This window comes from Pleurodeles waltl, chromosome 10 (genome assembly GCF_031143425.1).
Source record: "Pleurodeles waltl isolate 20211129_DDA chromosome 10, aPleWal1.hap1.20221129, whole genome shotgun sequence".
NCBI classification, from domain to species: Eukaryota; Metazoa; Chordata; class Amphibia; order Caudata; family Salamandridae; genus Pleurodeles; species Pleurodeles waltl.
The window spans coordinates 502,656,974-502,683,467 of record NC_090449.1 but is presented as its reverse complement, the minus strand read 5'-3'; the positions used below and the strand labels follow the sequence as shown (position 1 = coordinate 502,683,467).

At 45.6% G+C, this 26,494-nt stretch overlaps 1 protein-coding gene across 3 annotated transcripts in view; it reads left to right on the top strand.

Moving 5' to 3' along the window:
- PTPN23 (protein tyrosine phosphatase non-receptor type 23) overlaps nucleotides 1–26,494 on the top strand; it is a 582,812-nt gene that overhangs the window by 392,365 nt on the left and 163,953 nt on the right. For all 3 annotated transcript variants that reach the window (XM_069210890.1, XM_069210891.1, XM_069210892.1), the window contains 2 exons: nucleotides 89–2,675; nucleotides 3,310–3,494. In XM_069210890.1, the coding sequence (XP_069066991.1) occupies nucleotides 89–2,675; nucleotides 3,310–3,494 (2,772 nt within the window). The remainder of the gene's footprint in view (nucleotides 1–88; nucleotides 2,676–3,309; nucleotides 3,495–26,494) is intronic.

Below are 26,494 nucleotides of genomic sequence, written 5' to 3'. Positions count from 1 at the left end.
CACTATCTGCAGAGTATAACATAACTGTAATCTGTTATTTCCTTTTGCTTAATGCAACATATGTATATTTTTTCTTTCTCTGCTTTAGGGAGATGAAAAAAAAGCCTCCTCCAAGACCTACTGCCCCAAAACCTGCTCTCCAAAAGGCCCCCTCCGATTTGGACTTGGAAAGCTTTTCTGGCTTCAACATGGCTGATTTGGAGCATCTCAATTCTTTTATTCTTGCTGATTTACCTGAAGAACTCAAGAGCTTACCCCCTGAAACCTTGGCAGCACATCTTGCTAGATTATCTGGAGATGGCCTAGGGGTCATTCCCATGGACCCAATGAGTGGTTATGGTGGGGTGAGGCAACTTGGCCCAGAAGCTTTTGTTGATGGTAAGACAGCAAGCGCACCAATATTGCCATCAATGCCTGGGCTACAGGCTTTGCCATTTAACCAAAGGAACTTTAATAACATTGCTCATATACCTGGACATGGGCCTCTGTATGCACATGGCAGGTTGCCAAATCCTTCATCAGGTGTTCCTGTTAGCTCTGTCCAGGGATCCATCCCTCCTGTTTCTTATTGTAGTCCTCAGTTTGTTGGTGGCCAATCAGGTATCCCGCTGCAAAGAATGCAACCATCAGCACCTCAGTCAGTTCTTCCATCCCAAACTACAGTGCCGTCCTCATCAGGGCCTCAGAACTATCCACCTGGCATGGTAATGGGAGGCCATGCTCCATCAAATGTTTCTGTGGCTCCTGTCCAGCCTAATTTTCATAGTACTCACTTACCCCAGCAGGGTATGCATATTCAACAAATGCCTTCTCCTAACACTGTTGCATCTGCTGGGTATCCTATCTCTAGTGCAGCCTACAGAACAAGCCAGCAGGTTTCATCTTCTGGTAGTTTACCAGGTGGGTTTGTTTCTGGTGTTCCCCTTGGACCACATTTGCAGTTTCCTGGTAGCAGGAATAATGATGTTCCTCAACACCTGCATGGTGTTAGACCGTCAACTACCACAGTCGATAGTATCCAGGCTCCAATCTCAAGCTACACTGCTCCCAGAGATATTGGAGTGCATGGAAGGCAAGTGCTTAATAATCACCAGCCAGCCGTGGTCCAGCCCCAGGGTACGTATGTTGGTCCGCAGGGGCCTTCAGCTATGGGACAAGCAGGACAATTTCAGTATCCTCAGAGCGGGGTCCAGCACTTTGTACATGCACCTCAATCACATTATCCTTCTGGACAGGCCCCACATATGTTTCACCACCAAATGCCGACCAATGTGGACATGCAAACCAGACCTCAGCAGTACCCCGTGCAGTCTCCATTCCTTTCACAGCAAAGGCCACAACTTCAACCCCAGCAGCAACCTCCCATGTTTCAGACTCAAATACAGACTCCCATGAGACCTTTGGCACCTGTTCAAATGCATCCTCAGCAACATTTCCAGTCACAACCCCAAAGCCAGTTTCAGGGACAGCACGGGACCATGGTTCAGATGACTCCACAGCCTCCTGTACCAATCCAGCTTAACACACAATTGGGCCAGCATGTTTTTCAGCACCCTGCATTGCAGGACAAATTGCCCCAGCATGGACTTCCACCACATTCTGGCAGCATGAGTTTTCCTGGTGCACTACCCATGGTTTCCCAGCAACAAGTCCCCAACATTCCTGCTGCATTGATGCAGACAACTCAACAACTTCAGCCTCATCCTGTGTCCACTGGGATTCAGTCCCGGCCAACTAGTTCCCCATCTGCATCAAGCATGCCTTTTACTGCTGGACCACCTAACAGACACCCGTGTACTTCTGGCCAGATGCCAGTAGTAGGACCCCAATCTGTATCATCTGGTCAGTCTGCACCCCATCATGTTCCTTCACCTCCCAGTCCTGCTATGAGTCAAATGCCAGGCAATGTTATGGCCCCTGGCCCCCCTAGCATGCCTTCCCCCGTACCATCTCCACAGCCACCAATGCCTATTCAGACTCCAGCCATCATACCACCTTCTGTATCAGGTGCTGCTCCATTACCACAAAGACCTCCCCCAAGTCTTACTCCTGGGACTACCACACTGTCACAAGGTTCTGCTGATGTCCCTTTTCACCGCCAGAGCTCATCCACTGATGACTTGTTGTCATCCAGCCCAGAGAGCCAGCTTGGAGGGTCGAAAACTTCAGTCAGCCAACCTCTTCTGCAGCCAACAAAGGCAGACTCCAAAGATGGCCTTAAGCCAAAGGGGATTCAACTGATAGAAAATGACCCCTATGAGAAACCTGAACATATCATGAGGCTTCTCTCAGAGCTAGACCGCTTTAGGAATGTAGTTAGTTCCTTAGAAAGGCCGGTGTCTGGATCTTTAACTGCACTGGATAGCATGTGGAAAGAATTCCAGGATGCTCAAGAGAAAGAAGCCCGGCAGCTCTCCATAGCCATCGCCCGCTGCTACTCGATGAAAAATCGCCACCAAGATATTATGCCCTACGACAAGAACCGCATTGTCATACAATCTGGCAAGGATGATTACATCAATGCCAGTAAGATTGAAGACCTCTCTTCTTACTGTCCCTCAATCATTGCCACTCAAGCACCACTGGTTGGAACTGCCTCAGACTTCTGGTTGATGATCCATGAGCAGAAGGTTTCCTTAATTGTCATGCTGGTCTCTGAACAGGAACTGGAGAAGGTCAGTAGCTGTTTGTATCATGCTTGCATTTTCTGTCCCTTAATGGTAACATTTAAATATTCACTCTTTCTTTTTGTCCTTATGCTGATCCAGCTAGAACTGATTTCTGGAAGTGCATCCCCTTCTTTGGTTGGAGGTAGTGGTAAATAATGATGCCTCTTAGAGAGATGAACACAAAATAGTATCTTTCATCAACCCCTTGCCTACTTTCTCATGGCCAATTTCTTAAGTGTTTTAAGTAGTAGAAGCTAACTTCAGAAGTTAGTGAACCTGGCCATCCAGCCACTGTGTCTTCCAGGGCTGTTCCCCCTGAAAGGTCTGATTTACTGTAGGCAGATACTCATTGATTTATGGGGTGGGGGATTTGGAGAGACACTAGTGCTTGGAATGCAAATTTTTTTTTTTGAGGCTCAGAAGAAAAAAGGGGGATCCGCTTTGTGTTTTGTGCCTTTTTTCTACAGCTTTTAAGCTTCTTTGCTAGTCAGTTGGGTGAGCTCTAAGTTAGAGTGAAATTTTACTTTAATGGGAATCAAGCAAAGGACTCAGGATGGAAGTAACTTAGTTTCAGTGTTTATTTTGTATCTTATGTTTAGAGCAAAGTTTTACTAGACCTTTTTGTATTTGTTTTTTTCAGCAAAAGGTGCCTCGTTATTTCCCTACAGAGCGTGGACAGCCAATGGTGCAGGGACCAATCACATTAACCCTGACTAGCCATAAGGTTAACCAGACCCATGTGGAGAGGATGATCGCTTTGCAATATCGTGACCAGAGTCTGAAACGCACCATTATCCATCTACAGTTTTCTTCTTGGCCAGAGCTGTACGTGCTTCTTTATGCTAATGTACATTACAGGCTCAGATTAGTAGTGAGAGGCATAGCAATAAGCTTGTGTGACACATATGAACTGTTGTCTTGTTCTCATTCTATTGATATGAAATTCAGACTCTCCCATTACAGCTCAGAAAGCACAAAGCATGTCAGTTTAGATAATTTCTAATTTTGTATTCTTTTTAAACTGCACTTCTAGCACACGTCTAAATAGGCCCAGGTAGAGCAGAATGGAGTCGGGCAAGTAACCTCTGTAAGAACAATAATGTGCTGTCAGTTGTCTATTAACAGCTCCCAATCCCACAACAATATTTTGGAGGCAATTCATTTATTTTGTATACCTCTAAAACTGTCTGTATAGGTTGGTGAAGGCTGCCTTACTCATGTAGTCCATCTTGAATACTTTGGCATGCCACACCTTCTTGCAAATCTGCTATGGATTCTGCATTGTAATTTCTTCCTATATAAGTCAAGCTGCCTCTCTTGAAATGGCATTTCAAAGATATCTCAGATTTTCTCTCTCTAGCTACGTGCTATTAGTAAACACATCCATTTTTTCAGGTATGATTTTTCTGTGCATTGTCTCTCACCTTTTTCAGCTCAGCCTCTTCCTCAATATGTTCATTGTATTGCTACCATCAGAAGCAGGGCCTTTCATCAAAAAGTCTGCTCTGTTTGAAGTGCATGCATTGATCAGACCCACTTGTTTTCCTCCCCTGTTGCTGCTACTCCTGCAGTCTTCCCCTCCATTAAGTATTTCAGTGTACAGTATTGCTCACCCAAAGATGTCTAGCATTCTCTTCTGTGGGTCGTTTTTTTCTGCCTTTCATTGCAAATTACCCCTGATTACAGGTATAGAATTTTGTGGGAGAAGTTACTGTCTCGATCTTTGTAGGTAGTGGCAGAGGGGGCATGGCCAAGATCCTCCCTTTATTTTATCTTAAATATTACCACTCTCAAGACACACATTTACCCCAGCATTAGAGAACACATCCATATTCTTCCTGTCAAGAAAAAAACACTATCAATTTACATTTTTGCCCCAGCACCTTCAACATCTTTCTCATCCTCCCCATGTCATCCAGAGTCAGTTAACTGGACCCACCGACACCTCATCCATCGTAATGATCAAATCTATATAAATCACAATATGCTTGTGTCACGTGCCACTGATCTTGGGTAATTCCAGATCCTTTATGCTGGTGTGCCTTAAATGGTTACCAAAAAACATGAAAATTGGACTAGTCTCTCAAGTGCTGTGAGAGGTAGTTTCATAATGCGTGTTCTTGCACTAAAAATGCTTTTCCACCCACCTGTGGATTTTAGTTTGACTCGGGGAAGACCAATAATGTTTTAATATTGCCTATAAAGTAATCTCATGGCATGGTAAGAAAAATTTTGAGAGCTGGTATAGAGATGTTATGTTAATAACATATTTATACACGAGTAGACTAATTATGTAACAAACAAGCAGCCAGTTCAGAAGTTTTGTGGCGTGCAACAGATGATTCCTTTTGTCTAGAAGAGTGATAAGTCTGAGTGTTGCCGATTGGCTAATAAGCCTGCATAGAAGCGGTTGCAGTGGTCTAATCTTGAGATGATACCAACACCAACCAATAACTTTTTGAGTGTGGGAAATAAGAAAGTAAGTGGGTCTTAAAGTGGCCATTTGACTTAAATAGTTGCTTAACACAGTTCACACTTAAATACTCTTGGTCATTTCAGCCTTGAAGATGACTACCAGTTCCTTTAACTGTAAGGTACCCAATGATTTGTTCCAAGCTTGGTAAGGCCAGTAAGTTGGGTCTCCCCTTAATACCTAAAATAATAACTTATGTCATATTGCTGTTTAATTAGAGGTAACTGAAAAATAACCATGCTTGGACCTTAGGATTCTCTGAAGTACTTCTTTAAGACAGGTTTTGCGAGAACCTTATATAAACCTGGGTTATCATTGACCTACAACTATACCCCTGTGTGCATGTTTTTTAAGACGGAAAATAAAGCAACACGATAAATGTTAAAAAGAGGAAGTGCCAGCAGAGAAGCCGGGGGAGCTCTGAAATGAGATGAGATATTGAAGTGTAAAACAGCCTAAGGACAGCAGTCAGATGTGCCGTGTGAAAATGGAACTGAACCTCATGATGGCATTAGAGTCCTCATTTGCCACTGTTGACAGCTGTTCTTGGAAGATTGGAATGGTCCACTAAATCAAACACTGCAGTCAGGTCCAACAAGGCCCATCATCATCCAACATTATCATCTGCTAATCTGTGAGCTTCATCCCAGAAATTTAGAATAGCATGTTTGGTCATGTGTTTTGGCAAGACTCCTGAATGAGGATGTGATAAGCAGTTGCAATTGACTAAAGGCACTGAATTTGAAGAGCAACAATTTTCAATAGTAACAAGCAAATTGTAAATTTGCCTAACTTTGAAGTTCTCAGTGGACTTATCCCAGCCACGGCCAGAGTATGAAATGAGAGGGTGCTCTATGTTATGTTAAGACGTTACTCAGCTGTAGCACATCTGGTACTCCTTCTCTAACCACTGAACTCTGGAGCACTGAGTTCTGAACACACTGCCAGGGGGTAGTAGAATATTAAATTAGAATGGAGAATAATAATGGCTTGTTTTGGAAGCAGTTTCATGCATGATGCATGGAAATTGAGCAGTTGGAGGGGCAGAACAAAATAACATTGAAGTATATGGAATGAAAAGGAACAAAACTAGCATTTTTGTTCAGCACCTATTTGGGAGGTACGGTATTGTGAATGTACAACATGCTGGTAATTAAAGAGAAAAGATGAAAAAACAGAGCACTATTCATCAATTTTCGGGTTGGCACTCGCATGGCCACAAGTTACCTGTTTAAGGCCTGCATCATGGACAGATTGGAATTTCAAAGAAGCAGCTACGACCTCAAACTTTCTTTTTTGTCTTCAAACATCTTGTTCAACACAAATACATTTTACACACATTTAGTATGGGAACATTGTGATTTTCTCAGAATCACACAATGTTGGGGCTGGTGCTGAGACAGAGATTCATACCAGAATCTGCAGGGTCCAGAGGTGGCGGCAACAGGCCGAGCCTCAAGACTACATCTCCATCTTCTCTCAGAGACGGTTCAGGATACTCATTTCTGTTTCGGTGTCACTCCAATTTCTTCACCCAGCTTATCTGTTGCCCCTTGTTTTTAAACTGCTGGTACCACACACATCCTATAACTGTTCCTTTATCACATTGCTTTTCATACATATTGTCATCTAAGTTCATGTCACTGTTTTTTCTTTTTTTCCAAACACAAAAAATGGGGAGAGAGGTATTGACAATCTATTCTTTTGCCTTCCCCGGCTAATGACATGTCACAACGAGTAGTGCTGTGAATTGTGCACATCTGCCAGCAATCTCTGTGGCGATGTCTCTGTGAAATAAAACAACCTCACCCACAAATTTGCAGCATTCTTCATCATCAGGCTTTCCATATCCAGACCACTGTGTGTGTCCAGATGAGCTCAACCGCCTACCATGGGAACTAGTTTTTTTTTGTAGTTGTAATGGTAGGGGGCAGAGATGAAAAACGGTAACAGTCTAAGGCTTATCCACTTTAGTCCAAAATACCTTTGCTAGATTAAAATATAAAGAGAAGGAGGAGGAAAAAATGCACAGTATGACAATTTATCATAACTAATATGCATACTTGCTATCTTGGTTTTCCAAAACTTGATGTAATTATTCTCAGCCCAGGGAATCGTAGAAACGTTTCCCTGTGGTTACACATTTGTCATTGGACTAACACCTTGTCCTCTTGCTGTGGATTCCTTCTGTGTTTTTGTCTTCATATACATCACACTATCTTCTGGTGCCTCAAACTTTCCACAGTATCCGTGTGCCCCAGAGCTCCTTATACTGTGCCTTGTGTCTCTAGACTGTCACCTGCCAGCGACCCCCCCCCCAATTCCTACATGATCTGTCCCTGTGCCAAAGAGCTTTACAGTGTTTAAGCTTGTAGGCCCTGACCTCCTTGCTTATTGTTTGACCAAAACTCTCTCTCCGGCCAAGTCTGCCTTATCAATGTTTCTGCACTTTGTGCCCTCACTGTGTTTGGCTCAAACATTTAATACCCTCTACCTGTGTGGCTCACACTGTCTGTGCCCACTTAACATTCAGTACAGGCATCATTCATACATGTACTATGTATGGTGAAGGTGTTGGGCCCATTTGTTATGGACTGAACAGAAGTTTAGAGGGCAGCATTTGGTAGGCAACCCCACAAGATAAAAAGATCTGTTCTCCTGATTACAAATGATGCTGTCACTGTCAGCTTGACATAGCCTGGGTAGAGATGGGTAGTTGCCACCCTCACAAAAAGGACAAGCGGTTTGATTGCCCTATCCGACTCCTGTCATTTTGGAGACTAATGTCTCAGGCCAGTTTAAAGGGGACCATGTTCAATGGGCTAACATGACTGGCATCCTCACTGAGGGTACACACATAGGGCTGTAAAGTAACGTTCAAGGGTGGCACAGCTTCAGAAAGCCATGCAGAGGTTCCTCATTACAGCACTTGCTGATTGAAAAGGTAGAAAAATGCTAATAGTAACTTTGTTGCTCCATCCTTTGTGTAGCACCAGATTTATCACTGAACCACCAGCACAGATTTTACTCTAAAGCAAGCAAGCAAATTTCTTTGAAAAAAGGAAGTGCACGCTAAACAAAATCATATGCCCTGAGGGCATACTCCAGATTTCAGAGTTATTTAGCATTGAACTCTGTTGGTCTGGACTTCCTAGAACCCTATCTAACCATGGACAAAAATGAAAGAACTAAATCAAAGTGTCTCTTTCTGCCCAAACATTTTGACTTGCAGGCCAATGTAGCTCATGTCCTCGCTCAGTCAGCAGAGGCCCCATCTTCAAGTTCCTCCAGAGACAAGCAGCATAAACAAAATAAGAAGGGGAAAAACAATGCCTCCTTCAAGGTAAGTCACTGAGACGTTCTCCATCCTCTGTGGACTTTTCTTGTTGATGTATTGGTCTCCCTGGGCCCTTCAGCGCCTCTCGAAGACATAGTTACCAAAGACCTATCCAGAGATTCTGGCATGACGTCTCTGACATGCTATGGTCCCTGCTAGAGTACCTTCTGGCTCCATGGGATACTTAGTTCAGGTTCCTGCAAGTCCCTTTGCGGCATTCATACTCGTCTGCCCTCGAACTTTATTGATAACGCTGATACTTTCACCTAATCAGTGGGACTCGCCGTTTGAGTACAAGTCAGATTCCTCTCTTGAGTGGTTCAATGGAAGCAGGGACATGGCTCGCTCCCTGGCCTTACCTTCAGAACCTCGCCAGCCACATCAGGACTACTTTCTTCTATGTGGTTTTGGCAGAGATGTCCCATATGCCAGCCAATCCAAATTCAGTATTGCGCCCAGCAATTTTATATTTGCGCCCATGGTGCTCACTGCCCCAGCAGCCAAGGCCACCAAGAGGCTTAGTCCACTAAATCTGCTGTAGCACAACATGCCACACCCGTTTAGCATTCCTTTAGTTGAGCATACCCACCTGGGTTGGCAGGCCATAACATCAGACAGGTGGGTTGTGCAAATTGTTTGGTAGGGTATGCCCTACCCTTCCTTTCTCCACCGCCACATCTTCCACTTCTCCCCAATGACTGATGGAAAACAATCTTCCATTTTGCGGTGAGGAGGACAATCCCTTGTGGCCAAAAGTGCCTTTCAAGAGAGTACCTGTGCCAGAAGTAGGACATGGTCTCACTGCTTCCTAATGATCAAGAAGGGCAGAGGCCTTCATCCTCTTTAAGACCTGCATGCTCACAGTGCTTTTCCCCCGGAAGGAAAATTTAAAGATGCTCGCTCTTTGCCAGTTCTTGGCTGCTCTCGACCCTTGAGAAAGGATGCTGGAATTGGGCCTGCAGGACTATTTTCCACATAGACTTCCTGCAGGCCCATCAGTGCTACCTGTAATTTATGGTGGGACAGTAGCATTTTCCGTTTGCTGTGGTCTCTTTCGGTCTTATCAATGCCCCTTGGGGTTCACAATAGTGAAAGCAGTGGGGGGCAGCACATCTTCAAAGGACAGGGGTGCAAGTCTTCTCCTACCTTGACAACTGACTGTTGAAGGCAAGCTTGCCCCAGCCAGGTGTCGACCACCTCTGACTATGGCCTACCTCTTGTCATCTTTGGATTTCAGTATCAACTTGAAGGAGTCACAATTGACTCATTTCAGATGCTCTCCTTCATATCAGCCATTCTAAACACAGTTTGCTTTTGTGCCTTTCCTCTGGGAGAGTTAGTCCAGGACAATCAGGTTATGATCCCTACCTTTCAGCCTCGGTCCTGGATTTCAGTGATGTCCACTCTTGAGCTGCAGGGACTGCTGGCCTCCTACATCCTGCTGGGCGAGCACGCCAAGTGGCACATGCTGGCTCTGCAGTGGGATCTGAAGTCTGTGGGCCCGACATCAAAGGGGCCTATCTGAGGCATTCAGATTTGGGAGTAGATTGCAAAAGATATGCAGTGGTGGTTGCTCAATCACAATTGTGTCAGTGGCAAACCCCTCTCCCTTCCCCACTCAGAGCTGGCAGGGTTGACCAATGCATCACTTTTGGGCTGGGGTGGCCATCTGGGAGAAGAGGAGATCAGAGGCCTCTTGTCCCTGGTGGTGGCCCAGCTCCATATCAACCATCTGGGGCTAGGGTCCTTCCGCTTGGTGTTGAAAGCCTTCCTTCCATTCATCAAGGGGAGGCTATTACAGGTCTTCAAGGACAGCATCACAGCCATGTGGCACTGCAACAAACAGGGTGGGATTTGGCCATGGAGCCTGTGCCTGAAGTCCTTGTGCCTCTGAAAATGGCTGGAACACCAAGCAATATCCCAAGAGATGAACCACCTTGCAGGCTCATTGAAGCTCAGACGTCGGCTTGTAGCGGGTCATGAATGGCAGTTACACTCAAAGATGATGCAAGATCTCTTCTCCAAATGAGGAGAACCTTGACTTGCCATCATCAAGAACACGCAATGCCAGCACTTCTGCGTGTTGCAGTTCCTAAGGTGCCTCTCACTTGCAGACGCATTCTGCCGCAAGTGGAACTCTGGACTCCTGTACGCCCTACAATAGCTCTCATACCCTAGGTTCTTGAGAAGATCAGGACATACTAAGCCTGCGTCATACTAGTGGCCCCAGATTGGGCACAGAGAGTATGATATCCAGATCCCCTGGGCTTGAGCATCTGTCCTCTGGGCAGGCTTTCCCTCCAAGAGCATCTGCTGTCGCTGCAGCAGAGCAGGATTCTGCAACTGGCCTTTTCAGTCCATCTTGGAGATTGAGCTGTAATAGCTAAACACCTTCAGCCTTCTTCCGGGACTAGTTCACGTCATCTTGGCAGCCAGACGCTCTTTGACAAAAACTGCAAGTGTCTGTCATTGGACAGATTTCTGACTTGGTGCAGTACTCCGCAGATAGACTCTTAACTGGTGTTTGTTTGCTTGTTTTGTCCTTATCCTCCTCCATCGGTCCTCCGATCAGACTGCCCCTTCCGGAGGATCTTCCGTCACAGCAGCAGGGGAGGGTTCTGCACCCAAACTCATCCACTCTCCACCTTTGACAACAACAGTTGACAGCTTTCGTCCTTCCTCCCAAAGCCTGTAATCTAATCTTGGCAGCAAAGCGCCCCTCTGTAAGGAAATGCCTCCTTGGCATGGTTACCCCCTGACTTTTTGCCTTTGCTGATGCTAAGTTATGATTTGAAAGTGTGCTGGGGCTCTGCTAACCAGGCCCCATCACCAGTGTTCTTTCCCTAAATTGTACCTTTGTCTCCACAATTGGCACAACCCTGGCACTCAGGTAAGTCCCTTGTAACTGGTACCCCTGGTACCAAGGGCCCTGATGCCAGGGAAGGTCTTTAAGCGCTGCAGCATGTCTTATGCCACCCTAGGGACCCCTCACTCAGCACATACACACTGCTTCACAGCTTGTGTGTGCTGGTGGGGAGAAAATGACTAAGTCAACATGGCACTCCCCTCAGAGTGCCATGCCGACCTCACACTGCCTGTGGCATAGGTAAGTCACCCCTCTAGCAGGCCTTACAGCCCTAAGACAGGGTGCACTATACCACAGGTGAGGGAATATGTCCATGAGCGCTATGCCCCTACAGTGTCTAAGCAAAACCTTAGACATTGTAAGTGCAGAGTAGACATAAGAGTATATGGTCTGGGAGTCTGTCAAACACGACTCCACAACACCATAATGGCTACACTGAAAACTGGGAAGTTTGGAATCAAACTTCTCAGCACAATAAATGCACACTGATGCCAGTGTGCCCTTTATTGTAAAATAAACCCAGAGGGCATCTTAGAGATGCCCCCTGAAAACATACCCGACTTCCAGTGTGGGCTGACTAGTTTTTGCCAGCCTACCACACACCAGACCTGTTGCTGGCCACATGGGGAGAGTGCCTTTGTCACTCTGTGGCCAGGAACAAAGCCTGTACTGGGTGGAGGTGCTTCTCACCTCCCCCTGCAGGAACTGTAACACCTGGTGGTGAGCCTCAAAGGCTCCCCCCTTTGTTACAGTGCCACAGGGCATTCCAGCTAGTGGAGATGCCTGCCCCTCCGGCCACTGCCACCACTTTTGGCGGCAAGGCTGGAGGAGATAATGAGGAGTCACTCCCCAGTCAGGACAGCCCTTAAGGTGTCCTGAGCTGAGGTGACTCTTACTTTTAGAAATCCTCCATCTTGTAGAAGTAGGATTTCCCCCAATAGGATTAGAGATGTGCCCCCCTCCCCACAGGGAGGAGGCACAAAGAGGGTATAGCCACCCTCAGGGCCAGTAGCCATTGGCTACTGCCCTCCCAGACCTAAACACACCCCTAAATTCAGTATTTAGGGGCTCCCAGAACCAAAAAAGACAGAATCCTGCAACCTAAAGAAGAAGAAGGACTGCTGACCTGAAGTCCTGCAGTGAAGATGGAGACGACAACTGATTTGGCCCCAGCCCCACCGGCCTGTCTCCCTACTTTAACGAAAACTGCAACGCATCCAACCGGGACCAGCGAGCTCTGAAGCCTCGGAGGACTACCCTGCATCTAAAGGACCAAGAAGCTCCCGAGAACAGCGGCCCTGTTCAACAAACTGCAACTTGCTGCAACAAAGAAACAACTTTAAAGATCCCACGTCTCCCGCCGGAAGCATGAGACTTTCCACACTGCACCCGACACCCCTGGCTCGAGCTGCAGAAAACAAACACCTCAGGGAGGACTCCCCGGCAACTTCGAGCCCGTGAGTAGCCAGAGTTGACCCCCCCTGAGCCCCCACAGCGACGCCTGCTGAGGAAATCCAGAGGCTCCCCCTGACCACGACTGCCTGTAACAAGGGACCCGACGCCTGGAACCAACACTGCACCCGCAGCCCCCAGAACCTGAAGGAACCGAACTCCAGTGCAGGAGCGACCCCCAGGCGACCCTCTGCCTAGCCCAGGTGGTGGCTACCCTGAGGAGCCCCGTGCTTGCCTGCATCGTTGAAGAGACCCCCGGGTCTCCCCATTGCTTTCTACAGAAAACCCGGCCCCTGTTTGCACTCTGCACCCGGCCTCCCCTGTGCCGCTGAGGGTGTACTTTCAGTGCCTGCTTGTGTCCCCCCCTGGTGCCCTACAAACCCCCCCTGGTCTGCCCTCTGAGGAAGTAGGTACTTACCTGCTGGCAGACGGGAACCAGGGCACCCCTGTTTCCATTGAATCCTGTGTGTTTTGGGCACCTCTTTGACCTCTGCACCTGACCGGCCCTGAGCTGCTGGTGTGGTAACATTGGGGTTGCCTTGAACCCCCACCGGTGTGCTATCTTGGACCCAACTTTGAGCCCTGTAAGTCTTTTACTTACCTGTGAACTTAACATTTACTTACCTCTCCCCGGAACTGTTGATTTTTGCACTGTGTCCACTTTTAAAATAGCTTATTGCCATTTTTGTCAAAACTGTACATGCTATTGTGATTACAAAGTTCCTAGAATACCTGAGTGAAATACCTTTCATTTGAAGTATTACTTGTAAATCTTGAACCTGTGGTTCTTAAAATAAACTAAGAAAATATATTTTTCTTTATAAAAACCCATTGGCCTGGAGTAAGTCTTTGAGTGCGTGTTCCTCATTTATTTGCCTGTGTGTGTACAACAAATGCTTAGCACTACCCTCTGATAAGCCTACTGCTCGACCACTCTACCACAAAATAGAGGATTGGAATTATCTGCTTTTGCCACTATCTTACCTCTAAGGGGAACCCTTGGACTCTGTGCACACTATTTCCTTCTTTAAAATAATATATACAGAGGCAACTTCCTATACCCTCCACCAAAATCAAAGACATCCATAGTTGGAAGAAACTTGTGTCATGGTGCACAGACAAGTCCGTGGCCCCACTTCTGCCCAGCTATCTGAGGTCCTGTTTTTATCCTTTCCCTGGCCTAGCTGGGCTCCGCTATGGGCACTCTTACAGGTTATTTGACTGCTATTTCTGCTTTTTTTTTTAGGTTGCCTGATCAACCGTCTTTGTTTAATCCCCATATTGTGCATAGGTTTCTCAAAGGTCTTACACATCTTATTCCTCCATCCCCATTGATTATGCCCCAATGGGATCTGAATTTGGTTTTGACAGTTCTGATGTGCGCTCCTTTCGAGCTCTTCACAATTCTCTTTCAGGCTTCTCACTTTGAAAAAATCCTTCCTTGTGGTCATTACATCTGCCTGCAGGGGGAGTGAGCTTAAGACATTGTCATCTAAGCCACCCTACCTTTATATCTATCCCGGCAGTGGTGGTTCGCACTAGGGCCTCTTTTCTGCCAAACGTGGTTACACCCTTTCATGTAGGCCAATCCATCACCTTGCTTACTTTTTACACACCTCCACATCTTTCTAAAGAAGAGAGACACCACCTCCTGGACCCAAAAAGAGCGCTGATGACAAGAGTTCTGGGTTGATTACCAACTCTTCGTAGGGTGTGTGGGTGCGCACAAAGGTTGAGCAGTGCAGAAGCGGACCATCTCCAGGCGGCTCTTCATTTGCATTACAATCTGCTACGCACTGGCCAAGAAGCAACCCCCTGAGGATTTGCATAATCATTCCACCTGAGCTAAAGCTGCAACACCTGCATTAGTACATGGGTTCCAGTCCTTGAAATCTGTCAGGCAGCAACGTGGACATCTCTGCTCACATTTACAAAGCACTACTGCCTGATCAGTCAGGTCCACAGGGACGGGCACTTTGCCCATTCGGTCCTGCAGGACTTTCTAGTCTGAACTTGTTCCCTGACCCACCTCCGAGGATGTTATTGCTTGGATATCTATTCAAAGGTAAGGAATCTGCAGCTAGAGGGCTTCCCACAAAGCATTGATACCAAAGGTAATTCGAATTTCTCACAAAGGTCCTTTTTGTGTTTACCTTGATGGTCAGGTTACTGGTTCGCTTGAACTCATAGAGATCCTTCTGATTGTGAACCGTCAGATGAGTCCTCCTCTTGCAGGATAAATAAATATTTGTAAGGGTTCCCAGACGTTTTTAGGCTTAGTGGTATGATGCTGTAGAGTGCATATTGGTCGGATTGTTCTTTGCAGGTAGTCAAATCCCTTAAACTGTCTGTTTTAGGGGACTGCAACCTTCCATAGTGTATAGCAACTCTACACTTAGCTGGCAACAAAGCCGTTACTACAGATCTCCTATTCTTGTTCCGAAGTAATTTAACATATCCGAGGAGAGTCCTCATCACATTCAGGTCCACTCTAATTGAGCGCATGCAGGCCATATCAGCAAAAATGTCTCTCCAGTATTCTAAAACTGGTATGCAAAGCCATTCCAGGTGAATAAAGTCTGCATGGCATCAGGGGCGTTGATGTGGCCTACTTGGATCAATGCATAACTGTTTCATTACGGTGAAAAATGCATAGCACAAACACGTATACTATCATAATTTATGTATATAGTTAGTGAATACCAGTTTATTTTGAATGCAACAATACTACCGCATTTTATCAGAAAGCTCACTGTCAGTATTCGCAGCCCAGACTTGCTTGCATTATACGGCAAAAGGCACCTCAAGTTGGCTATCATTGTGTACAGTCTGGACATCAATCTGGTGACATCTGCAGATCGAATAACCTGAGTTAATGGCACAAGTTCCAGTGGCTAAGCAAGACACCGCTATAGTTTCTCCTGTGGAGTGTGTATGAATCCAAAGGATATATACAAATACCTAATGGATTGTCTCACTACACATCTTGAGTTGGTCTACTGTCAGGAACATCTTGTCTAAATACAGGTGACTCAACCCCTAGACCTTTTAAGATGTTCTATAATTTGTCTCTTGGGACCATATCAGAAGCCGCCTTCAAATTCACAAAAGCAACAAAAAGGCTTCTTCTCTTTAGGGCCACTTCTTTCCATCTAATTAGTTGGAATCTGAATACCTAGTCCACTATACTTGCCTTAAGGCGGAATCCAGCCTGGAATTTGGTCAGTATTTTATTTTCGTTAATCCAGACCGTTAAGCGATCTGTAATAAATTTACAAAACACTTTCCGAGTAGAATCTATCTGATAGTTTGCTGGTTCTAATTTGGATCCTTTTTTATGAATAGTAATCACTTCAGCCCCTTTCCAAGATTTGGGTATTTCTGGTCCCACCATTATTGCATTAGCCTCACAGGTATGATATGGGGCCTAAATGGCCGGCTCGGAAATTAAAAGTCCTGCTGGTATACAATCTAACCATGGAGCCTTTCCAGGCATTAGAGACTTGATGGCTAATTCAGCTTCTGCCACTGTAAAACACCCAGTAATTTTAGATGCATCGGTCTCATAAACTAGCACACTAAATACAACAGCTGGCTTTATGACACACTTAGTAATAGACTCAGAGAGGACATGAGATGGAGAGCTACAGTACAAGGACTCAGTGGTTAACCCAATCTTGGGGCATAATGAGGGTTTCAGGTATCACCCAGGAAGATATGGCCCAATTAAATATTACATGCCATAGGATTGCCTGGTTCCCTTTCCGTACAGCATTCAGGACATCGCTTCAGACTTTGTTACCCCAGGAGGATTTTGTGTGTTTTATTGCTAATCCATATGAGGCTCTTGCAGATTTAGCATCTTGCTGGGATCCACCCTTAAGAGTGTTAATAAGGTGAGTCTTTGCAAGCCCTGTTTTACCAAGAGAGATCTATTTTCAGGGAGAAGCTCTTTTGAAATGAAGGTTTCGTGAAAAACGCATTTTCATTTCTTCAAACCACTTTGTGAGCATCCATGACAGAGCTAGGTGATAACTCAGGATCAGCAATTGATGACAATACCAGGATCAAACCCTGATATAGGATGGCAAATGCTTCCTCACCTTTTACAGTACTGTCCTATTTGACCTATTTGACCGTAGAACCCTACGGGTTATTGCTAACCCCTAGGTCACCACAAGATTGTTGCTGCGCCCTGTGTGCCCTTGCCTGATTGCGGCAAAAGTAAGCAGCAAGGGAAACTGATTGCTCACAACTATTTGGAGGATTTCCATGTCAATGATCGTATCCCAAAAGCAAACATCTGATAAAATGTAATCAATACAACTTCAGTAGGAATGAAAGTCAGGTGCTTCTCTTCATCCAACTTAGTTGTGTCATTACAAGCTCTCAGACTGCAGCACAGGCAAAGATCCACCAGTTGCATGGCTATCTTGGGGAGATTTGTCAGGCTGCGCTGAGGGATTTGGGGAATTTCACCAAATTGATCCTTCACACTTGCAACTTCCTTCAGGAGTGCGGAAGGTTCGAAGCACACATTAAAATGTAAGGCCACTATTAAGATTGACTTCTCCTTATGTTTTGCTCTAATGAAATCATTCAAGAGGTGAAGGACTGGAGACTACGATGTCTTGGAGAAACTCCGACTATAAACATTAAATAGACACAGACTAACATTTTTGTTTAGAATTATCTTGAGGCCTAGCAGGCTGGGGAAATCAATAGATAATTGCCTTACTTGATAATCCAAAGAGATTTTCAACCATATAGAGTCCTCCAGATGGTCTGCCAGACTTGGACTTAAGAGTGGGCACATAAAAGGCCTTAAACCCTTGCCTAGTTTACGGTTCAATCTCCCATGTTTCCTGGAACATTACTATGCCAATAAAGTCCCCACAGTCGCTCTGGGCAAGCTTACTTCCAAGGCCAGCTATGTTCAGATACCAGAGTAAGTTCATTACTAGTAGTGCAGGTCATCAGGGCTTGCATGTCCGTTATTGGGAAGCGAACAATATTCTGCTGGCGACTCAGCTGAGCATTGCTAAATGGTGTATGAACTTCAGGGCTAACAATATTAATTGAAACATCCATAGCTGCATCAAAGGTAGCTGGTGTTATTCTAGTAACAAACCTAGGTTGAAATTTGCATGCAATTAAGAGAAAAGCAAAAAGTATTCTGTCAAATTTCTCAAACGGGCTAAGCAATGCACTACCTAAGTCCCCGTAGACATCTCGTGATGGAAGGGTCTTCCAGCAATAACTAGTACAATCATCAAAATTCCCCACTGTTTTCAGTCAATCTACTCTGGAAAGGAGAAATGGTATTTGGGTATGCTCCAAGCACTGATTATTGGAAACCTTAAGTATTAGTTGGATCTGGGAATCATTAAAGATAATAGTTCACACTTGCATACAAAAGCAAGCCATCCACAACTGAGGGATGGGAGAGTTGGAGTCTAACATAATCTGTATTATCTGTATAGGAATGCTGAGGTGCTCTCACAATATCAGAACAAATTACACTGTGGCGTTTCCTCACATCTTCAATCCAGTGTATTGCTTTGTTAGTCAACGAGGCATCATCTTCGTTGGCAGATGACTGTTGCTTCGGGACACCCATCATGTAGATTGTCCTAATTTGGCTATAAGCATTATTCTCATATCTGGGGGTAGAGTGGTTTGATAGAGGTATCTCTTGAACATGGGAGTGGTGGGGGGGTGTGTGTGTGCACTCTGTAACTGGTTTGCAGGGAGAATTTTGCAAACGTAGAAAATCTGGATTCAGCATAGAGTCCCTTCAACCCCCTTCAGAGCCATAAGTTTAATTTGTAGAGGAATATTGTTTACTTGCACTAATATAATTTTGTCAGCAATTGCTTGGTTGTTGAAATGGCATACGCTTCCAAACAGGACCCCCAATATTGCCCTGCAGGTTTACAAGTCCTTCATCATATAATCTGTTTTGGATTTGTCTACAGACCCCCTGTATATCTGAGGGTCTATCACTCCATGTCTGTCTCTCCTGCAAAAACCCAGAATACTGATGATCGATTAGAGCCTTAACCTCGCCTGCAGTCCCCTTATTACAGCCCTTAGGGTATTTATTATCACCATAAACTCTTTAAGCTGCACATGGTTTCTTTTGCTACTAGTGACTGATTTATAGGCACTCCAGGGACGTCAGGGACGCTTGGGATTTCAGCATTAGAAGCCAATTCTGAGAAGTGATTTGTGCACACAAAGCCTCTCGGGCACAGGGGTTTAAAAAAAGTATCATTGTGGCAACTAGCTATCACGCTATCCACCCCATCGAATCTCTGGGCTTGATTTGTGGGGGTTGCATGGATACAGGTTTATAGGCCTTTTTCTGAACAACTGGGCCAAATGAGGCTTTTTAATTGTGGCCCCTGTATTATTTGATACATCTGCATGAAGAATATTCTCAACTTGTTCTATAAGAGTATCAATATCTTGTAGTGTTCTACTGTGTGAAATGTGAGGTAAGAATTCCACTGGCTTTTCCCTTTTAATTCCCCCATGGGCTTCTCATGGCTCTTTATTCTCCCCATAGTTATCAGTGGAGCCTTGACCACAGAGCCTCTATACCCCCTAAAGGAGTTCACACAGCTAAAGTGAGAGCTTCACAATTTGAATACAAAACAAGAGGCTAGACAGTCACCCACAGATAAATGCCATTGGCCCAATTAACAGACCTCTATTAGCATTTTAATTGTTAACAAAAAAAAAAAAGCATTAAAATTAATACCCACATGTAGCCCCCAGCACAATGAATATAGACGATGCAAACTATTAGGCAACACACCAGCGAAATCACCTTCAGTTTGCCCTTAGTTAATGTCAGTCAAAGAACTGGATAGATCATTTGGTCTCCATCAGTGAGCGGGGCTGGGATAGCTCTCAACAGCCACAGGGGCAAGTGGCAAAGAACCAAAGTGGTTGGCCCTGCCCCGGCTCTTCCTGACGCTGATGGGTACAGGACGGGCCCGCCCTTTGCCCTGGTGCAACCCGCATGGCGGAGCAACGATGTGAGCTATATAGTGCTGTGTGGTGTGTCAGCTGGAGACAGTCCCTGGTTAGAATAGTCAAGGGCAAGGGCTGCCTCCTGGAGCCCTGAGGATGATGGGGCTTGCAGTCCTACCGGAAAGTGCCTCTTGTGCCGCAGAGCAACAATGTGCGCTTTCTAATGCCATGTGGTGTATCAGCTGCAGATAATCCCTGGTTAGAATAGTGAAGGGCAAGGGCCGCTTCCTGGAGCCCTGTGGATGATGGGACTTGCAGTCCCGCTGGAAAGTGCCTCTCCACGTCAGCAAGACACTTCCTCACATCATCTTTGGTCAACACTGGATTTTCTCTGAAGTCATAGTAGGTGTTTAAGATTGGTTATTTCCTTGCTCCGCTGGAGTTAGGGATTTTGTTATTTCCTCTTATTTAGTTACTTTGCTCGTTTTTGGCATTAAAGGAATGTAGTTGAATGGAATATTTCACATATCTCTTTATTAACTATGATTTATCTTGTGCTGGGACATTGCTTGCCCTTCTTCCTCCCATTTTTTTTATCTACTCTAATGCAGATTTCCTTAGAGGATCAAAAACTGACCTACGTTGGGTTTGCTGTCAGAACCCAGAGAGATCCAGGTTTGTCTAACTTGCTGATGGCTTATGGGTTGTTTTGCATTGTTTCCACGACCACTCTCTGAATTGTTTAGGTCAGTTAATACTGCATTTGCATTTGCAAAGTCTCCATGGCTGCTGATCGGGCCTATATGCTCTCTTCCTTTGCTTTATCTGGGTCTCTAATATCTTCCCTGCCACAGGTTTGCTTAATAAATTTAACTTTCAGTGGTCTGCTTTTTTTTTGTTCTTTTAAATTGTTGGAAGCTTTTGTAAAGTCTAGAGTACTCTTTTAAAAGTGTTGCACCCCTGTATCCTTTGGCTGACAATTAACCATCCTCCTTTGATTGTTTTTGAGGGCCACTTTGTTGCTATGTCCTTTTCTCACTTGTGAGTTGCTGTATCACCCTCCTGGCCTGGCCTCTTTGTGAAGCTGTCCCCTCTGTGTAGGTCCTCACCCACTCGCCTGTGGCTTTCCAGGTTCCTCTCCAGGGTCATGGGGAGGGAGTCTGTCACGATGAGCAGGGAGCAGCCCACCTGGGCTAGCACCTGCTTCAGTGATGCATCATCATAGTTGGTGCTCCAGAATCCACTGCTATCTATTGTTTTTGGTTCCCCAATTTCACAAGTGTTAACGCTACTCCTCAACTAATCTTCTTTCATTGCTCTTGCAAAGTGATGCACTTTCTGGGAATCCAGAGTTGCTCAACAATGCTGTTACGCCAGCACCTTCTTGCGTGTACGTGCCCAAGTCCTTCAATTTTCTTGAAGAAAACGCTTGGCTAGGCATTCATTTATTAGGTTTGTTGTGTGGTAGTTGAGTTCTGAGTCTCTGTGCCCCACGCTACCTCCCTGCGATGCTTAGGACTGCTTTACCCCCTACCCTGAGAGTCAAGTCATTACAGTTTTACTTGTCCACATTTTCAGTGCCATAGTAGAATGAGCCCATGACATCAGTGGTAAAAGAACCTAACGACCATGGTTAGGGCCCAGAGCCCCTTTTGGGGCCCTGTGCCCCAAGTAGTTTTTGACATTTTCTTTTCTAATGAGACACAAAGGTAAATACTCAAATCAGTTCTCTTTCTGTTTGGATTGTGGCAACTCTCTTCACCTCTTCCCTTTTCGCCTTGTGGTTGTACCTCCTACAACTGGTGCAGAATTCTGCTGTAAGTCTCCTGCTGGTTATTAAACTAATATGAGGTAAAGGGTGACTTTGTAGTCCTTGGGAAAAGTGGTTATTGCAAATCTAGATGTGGTTGAATAAATTAATAATAATAAGAGCGTGGAATTAGTAGTGCTTCTCCAAATATCTAAATTTGTAATATAGTACAAGAAGTCTTAGAGGTTTAAGTGTCTTGTGATTGCTACAAATATATATATATATATATATATATATATATATATATATATATATATATATATTCAATGGCATGTGTAGCTGCAGATGCACATGCTGTGCACTGTTCCTTCCATCTAGTGTTGGGCTCGGAGTGTTACAAGTTGTTTTTCTTCAAAGAAGTCTTTTCAAGTCACGGACCGAGTGACTCCTCCCTTTCTGCCCCATTGCGCATGGGCATCAACTCCATCTTAGATTGTTTTCTTTCCGCCATCGGGTTCGGACGTGTTCCTCTTCGCTCCGTGATTCGAATTGGGAAAGTACTAAAATCCTCGAAAAAAGCGTCTGTATTGTTTGCGTTCGGGAAACATCTTCTAGCGACACCGACGAGACAACGTTTCGGTGGCCCTTCGGGGCTTCCACGCCCAGCCAATGCCTGGTCTGCCCGAACACGCACGTCATCAAAGCCTCATGGACTGGACCCCCTTCCGTTTCTGTCCGATGTGCCACGCTTAAGTATCCATATACAGACCAGCATCGGGTCTGTAATCTGTGTCGGTCACCGGAGCACAGAGAGGATACTTGCGAGGCCTGCAAGGCCTTTCGGTTGGAAAAGACCTTAAGAGATCAGAGGGCGAGGCGCATGCAGATGGCGTCGAAATCATTGCAACACCTCAACGTCGAAGAGGAGGAGATGGCTATCTCCATCTAGGGATCGGACTCGGGCGACTCCGAAGGAGACCGACCGCCTACAGCAGGCCAATACTTGAGTACGCCTGCCCCGACCCAACCCCCAAAGTCAACCGAAAAAACATAAGGCCTCGGGGACGCCACTGCCTGAAGGCCATGGCTCGACCCATAAAAAAGTTGTGACCAAGCAAAACCTTCGGCACCGAAAAAGGCCAAAATCGCGCCGAAGTCTTCCGACTCGAGCCGAGAACCCGGTGTAGAAAAAAGTCAGCATCGCCTTGTCGAATCGACTAAGCCTCGAAAGAGCCTTTCGGAGCAGAGGCCAACCATCACCATGGGCATTTCGGTGTCTGGAAACCGGCTTCGGAGCCGAAAAAGACCTCTTACACAGAGGAACATGGGCTCTCCAGACAACTGAAGGAGAGGCACAGATTTGAAGAGGAGCTGGACATTGAAGAGTTTGACAAAACGCAGGCACGAATACAGATCCATAAGGATACTGGAAAGATCCAAACTGCCCCTCCTCTCAAATTCAAGAGAAAGCTGGCTTTTCAAGCACAAACAGACATTGAGACTGATCAGCCAAGAGCTAAAGTGGCTAGAGAGAAATCACCAACTCGCCATTTTTCGACTGAACTTTCTTCCCCACATTCGCCACAAAAGACGGGGCCACCAATTGGCACGCCCACTGCACAGTCACCCACACATACTGTGCAAACGCAGGATGATGTAGACCCCTGGGACCTCTACGATCCCCCTGTCTCGGACAATAGCCCTGAGTGCTACCCCTCAAAACCATCTCCACCGGAGGATAGTACCTCGTACACCCAAGTCTTGGCCAGGGCTGCTGCATTCCATAATGTCAGTATGCATTCTGAGCCATTGGAGGATGATTTCCTCTTCAGTACCCTGGCCTCCACGCATGCATCATACCAGAGCCTGCCTATGCTACCAGGCATGCTTAAGCATGCACAGCAAGTGTTTCAAGAGCCAGTAAAGGGAAGAGCCATCACACCGCGGGTGGAAAAAAAGTACAAACCACCCCTGTCGGACCCAGTGTTCATTATGCAGCAGCTCCCACCGGACTCTGTAGTGGTTGGTGCCACAAGGAAACGAGCAAACTCTCAATCATCGGGAGATGCACCACCTCTGGATAAAGAGCGTCGCAAATTTGACGCAGCGGGACAAAGAGTGGCGTCACAAGCTGCCAACCAATGGCGTATCGGAAATTCAAAGGCCCTTCTCGCCCGTTACGACCGAGCCCACTGAGATGAAATGACTGTCATCATCCAGCATCTACCTAAAGAGTATCAAAAACGGGCTCAACAAGTGGTAGCGGAAGGGCAAGCAATTTCGAACAATCAAATTAGTTTGGCCTGGATTCCGCTGACACTGCCGCAAGAACTGTGAACACGGCAGTCACAATCAGGAGACATGGTTGGTTAAGATCCTCCGGATTCAAATCTGAGATACAGCAGGCAGTATTGAACATGCCATTTAACCAGCAACAGCTGTTTGGGCCACAAGTGGACACAGCCATCGAAAAGATGAAGAAAGACACTGACACGGCCAAAGCCATAGGCACGCTCCTCTCGTCTCAGTATAGAGGTGCATTTAGGAAACCGCAATTTAGGGGAGGTTTCAGAAAGCAACCCTCAGAGGCATCCACCTCTCAAGCAAAACCCACCTACCAATCCTAATATCAGAGAGGGAGCGTTCGCGGTCCTTCAGGGGACAATTCCCAAGATCAAGGGGAAAGTTTCAGCCCACCAAGCAGGCCCTCAACAGCAAACAGTGACTTCACTGTCACCCTTCCCCAACACACATCACCAGTAGGGGGAAGACTAACACTTTACCACAAACATTGGTCAGACATAACCACGGACACATGGGTCCTATCAGTTATCCAGCATGGTTACTGCATAGAAATCACGCATTTCCCTCCAGATCTTCCCCCAAGAGCGCACAAACCTCCGCACAACATCTAGACATGTTACAAATAGAGGTACAAGCACTATTAACAAAACAAGCCATAGAACTAGTACCTCACCAGCAAAAAGAAACAGGTTTATTCCCTATACTTCCTTATTCCCAAGAAAGACAAAACACTAAGACCAATTTTAGATCTCAGGACATTAAACCTCTTCATCAAGTCGGAACACTTCCACATGGTCACACTACAAGATGTAGTCCCCTTACTAAAACACGGAGAATACATGGCAACACTGGATCTCAAAGATGCATATTTACATATACCCATCCATCCATCTCACAGAAAATACCTCAGATCTGTCATACAGGGCAAACATTACCAATTTAAGGTACTGCCCTTCGGGATAACAACAGCACCCAGAGTACAAAATGCGTTGCTGAAGTAGCAGCTCATATAAGGAGACATCACATGCATGTATTCCCATAGCTCGACGATTGGCTAATAAAAGCCAACATTCAACAACAGTGTCAAAATCACACACAGTATGTAATAGATACCATACACAGACTAGGCTTCTCTATAAATTAACAAAAATCTCACTTACAACCATCCCAACTACAACAATACTTGGGAGCAACACTCAACACACAAAAACCAATTGCCACTCCAAGCCCGCAAAGAGTTAAATCATTTCAAACTATGGGGTCAAACCAAATCACCATTACACAGTCAGATTTGTCATGAAACTCCTAGGCATGATGGCATTATGCATCGCTATTGTCCCAAACGCGCGGCTACACATGCGGCCCTTACAGCAGTGCCTAGCAAAACAATGGATGCAGGCACAGGGTCAACTTCAGGATCTAGTGTTGATAGACGGCCAAACACACTATTTGCTTCAATGGTGGAACCCTGTAAATTTAAACAAAGGGTGGCCATTTCAAGACAGATACTTCAGTGATTGGGTGGGGAGCACACCTCAACAATCACAATACACAAGGACAATGGGACAATCAACAAAGACAACTACACATAAATCACTTAGAACTGCTAGCGGTCTCCCTAGCACTAAAAGCCTTTCAACCCCTTCTAGTTCACAAACACATTCTTGTCAAAACAGACAATATGACAACAATGTACTACCTAAACAAACAGGGGGGGACACACTCGTCACAGCTATGCCTCCCAGCACAAAAAAATTGGCATTGGGCAATTCACAACAACATTCGCCTGATAGCGCAATATATACCAGGCATTCACAATCAGTTAGCCAACAATCTCAGTCGAGATCACCAGCAAATACATCCCCAGATTCTACAACAATACTTTTACCACTGGGGAACACCAGACATAGATCTGTTCGCAACAAAACGCAAAATGCCAAAACTTCGCATCCAGGTACCCACACCCTCAGTCCAAGGGCAATGCTTTATGGATCAATTGGTCAGGGATAATTGCTTAAGCTTTTCCTCCTCTCCCACTCATTCCTTTCCTCCTCAACAAACTGAGTCAAAACAAACTCAAACTAATACTCATAGCACCAACGTGGGCTCGCCAACCGTGGTACACCACACTGTTGGATCTCTCAGTAGTACCTCACATCAAACTCCCAAACAGACCAGATCTGTTAACACAACACAAACAACAGATCAGACACCCCAATCCAGCATCACTCAAACTAGCAATCTGGCTCCTGAAGTCTTAGAATTTGGCTATCTAAACCTTTCAAATGAGTGTATGGAAGTCATTAAACAGGCAAGGAAACCGACAACAAGGCATTCTTATGCTAATAAATGGAAAAGGTTTGTTTTCTACTGCCAAGCAAACCAAATCACACCATTAGATGCCTCCATACAAAACATTGTGAGTTATTTACTACACCGACAAAAAGCAAATCTCGCTTTTTCTTCCATCAAAATTCATCTCAATGCAATCTCTGCTTACCTGCAGATTAAACATACAAAGTCACTTTTTAGGATACCAGATATTAAAGCCTTTATGGAAGGACTAAAAAGGATCATACCTCCAAGAACCCCACCAGTGCCCTCGTGGAATCTTAATATTGTACCTACACGACTCATGGGCCCACCTTTTGAACCCATGCAT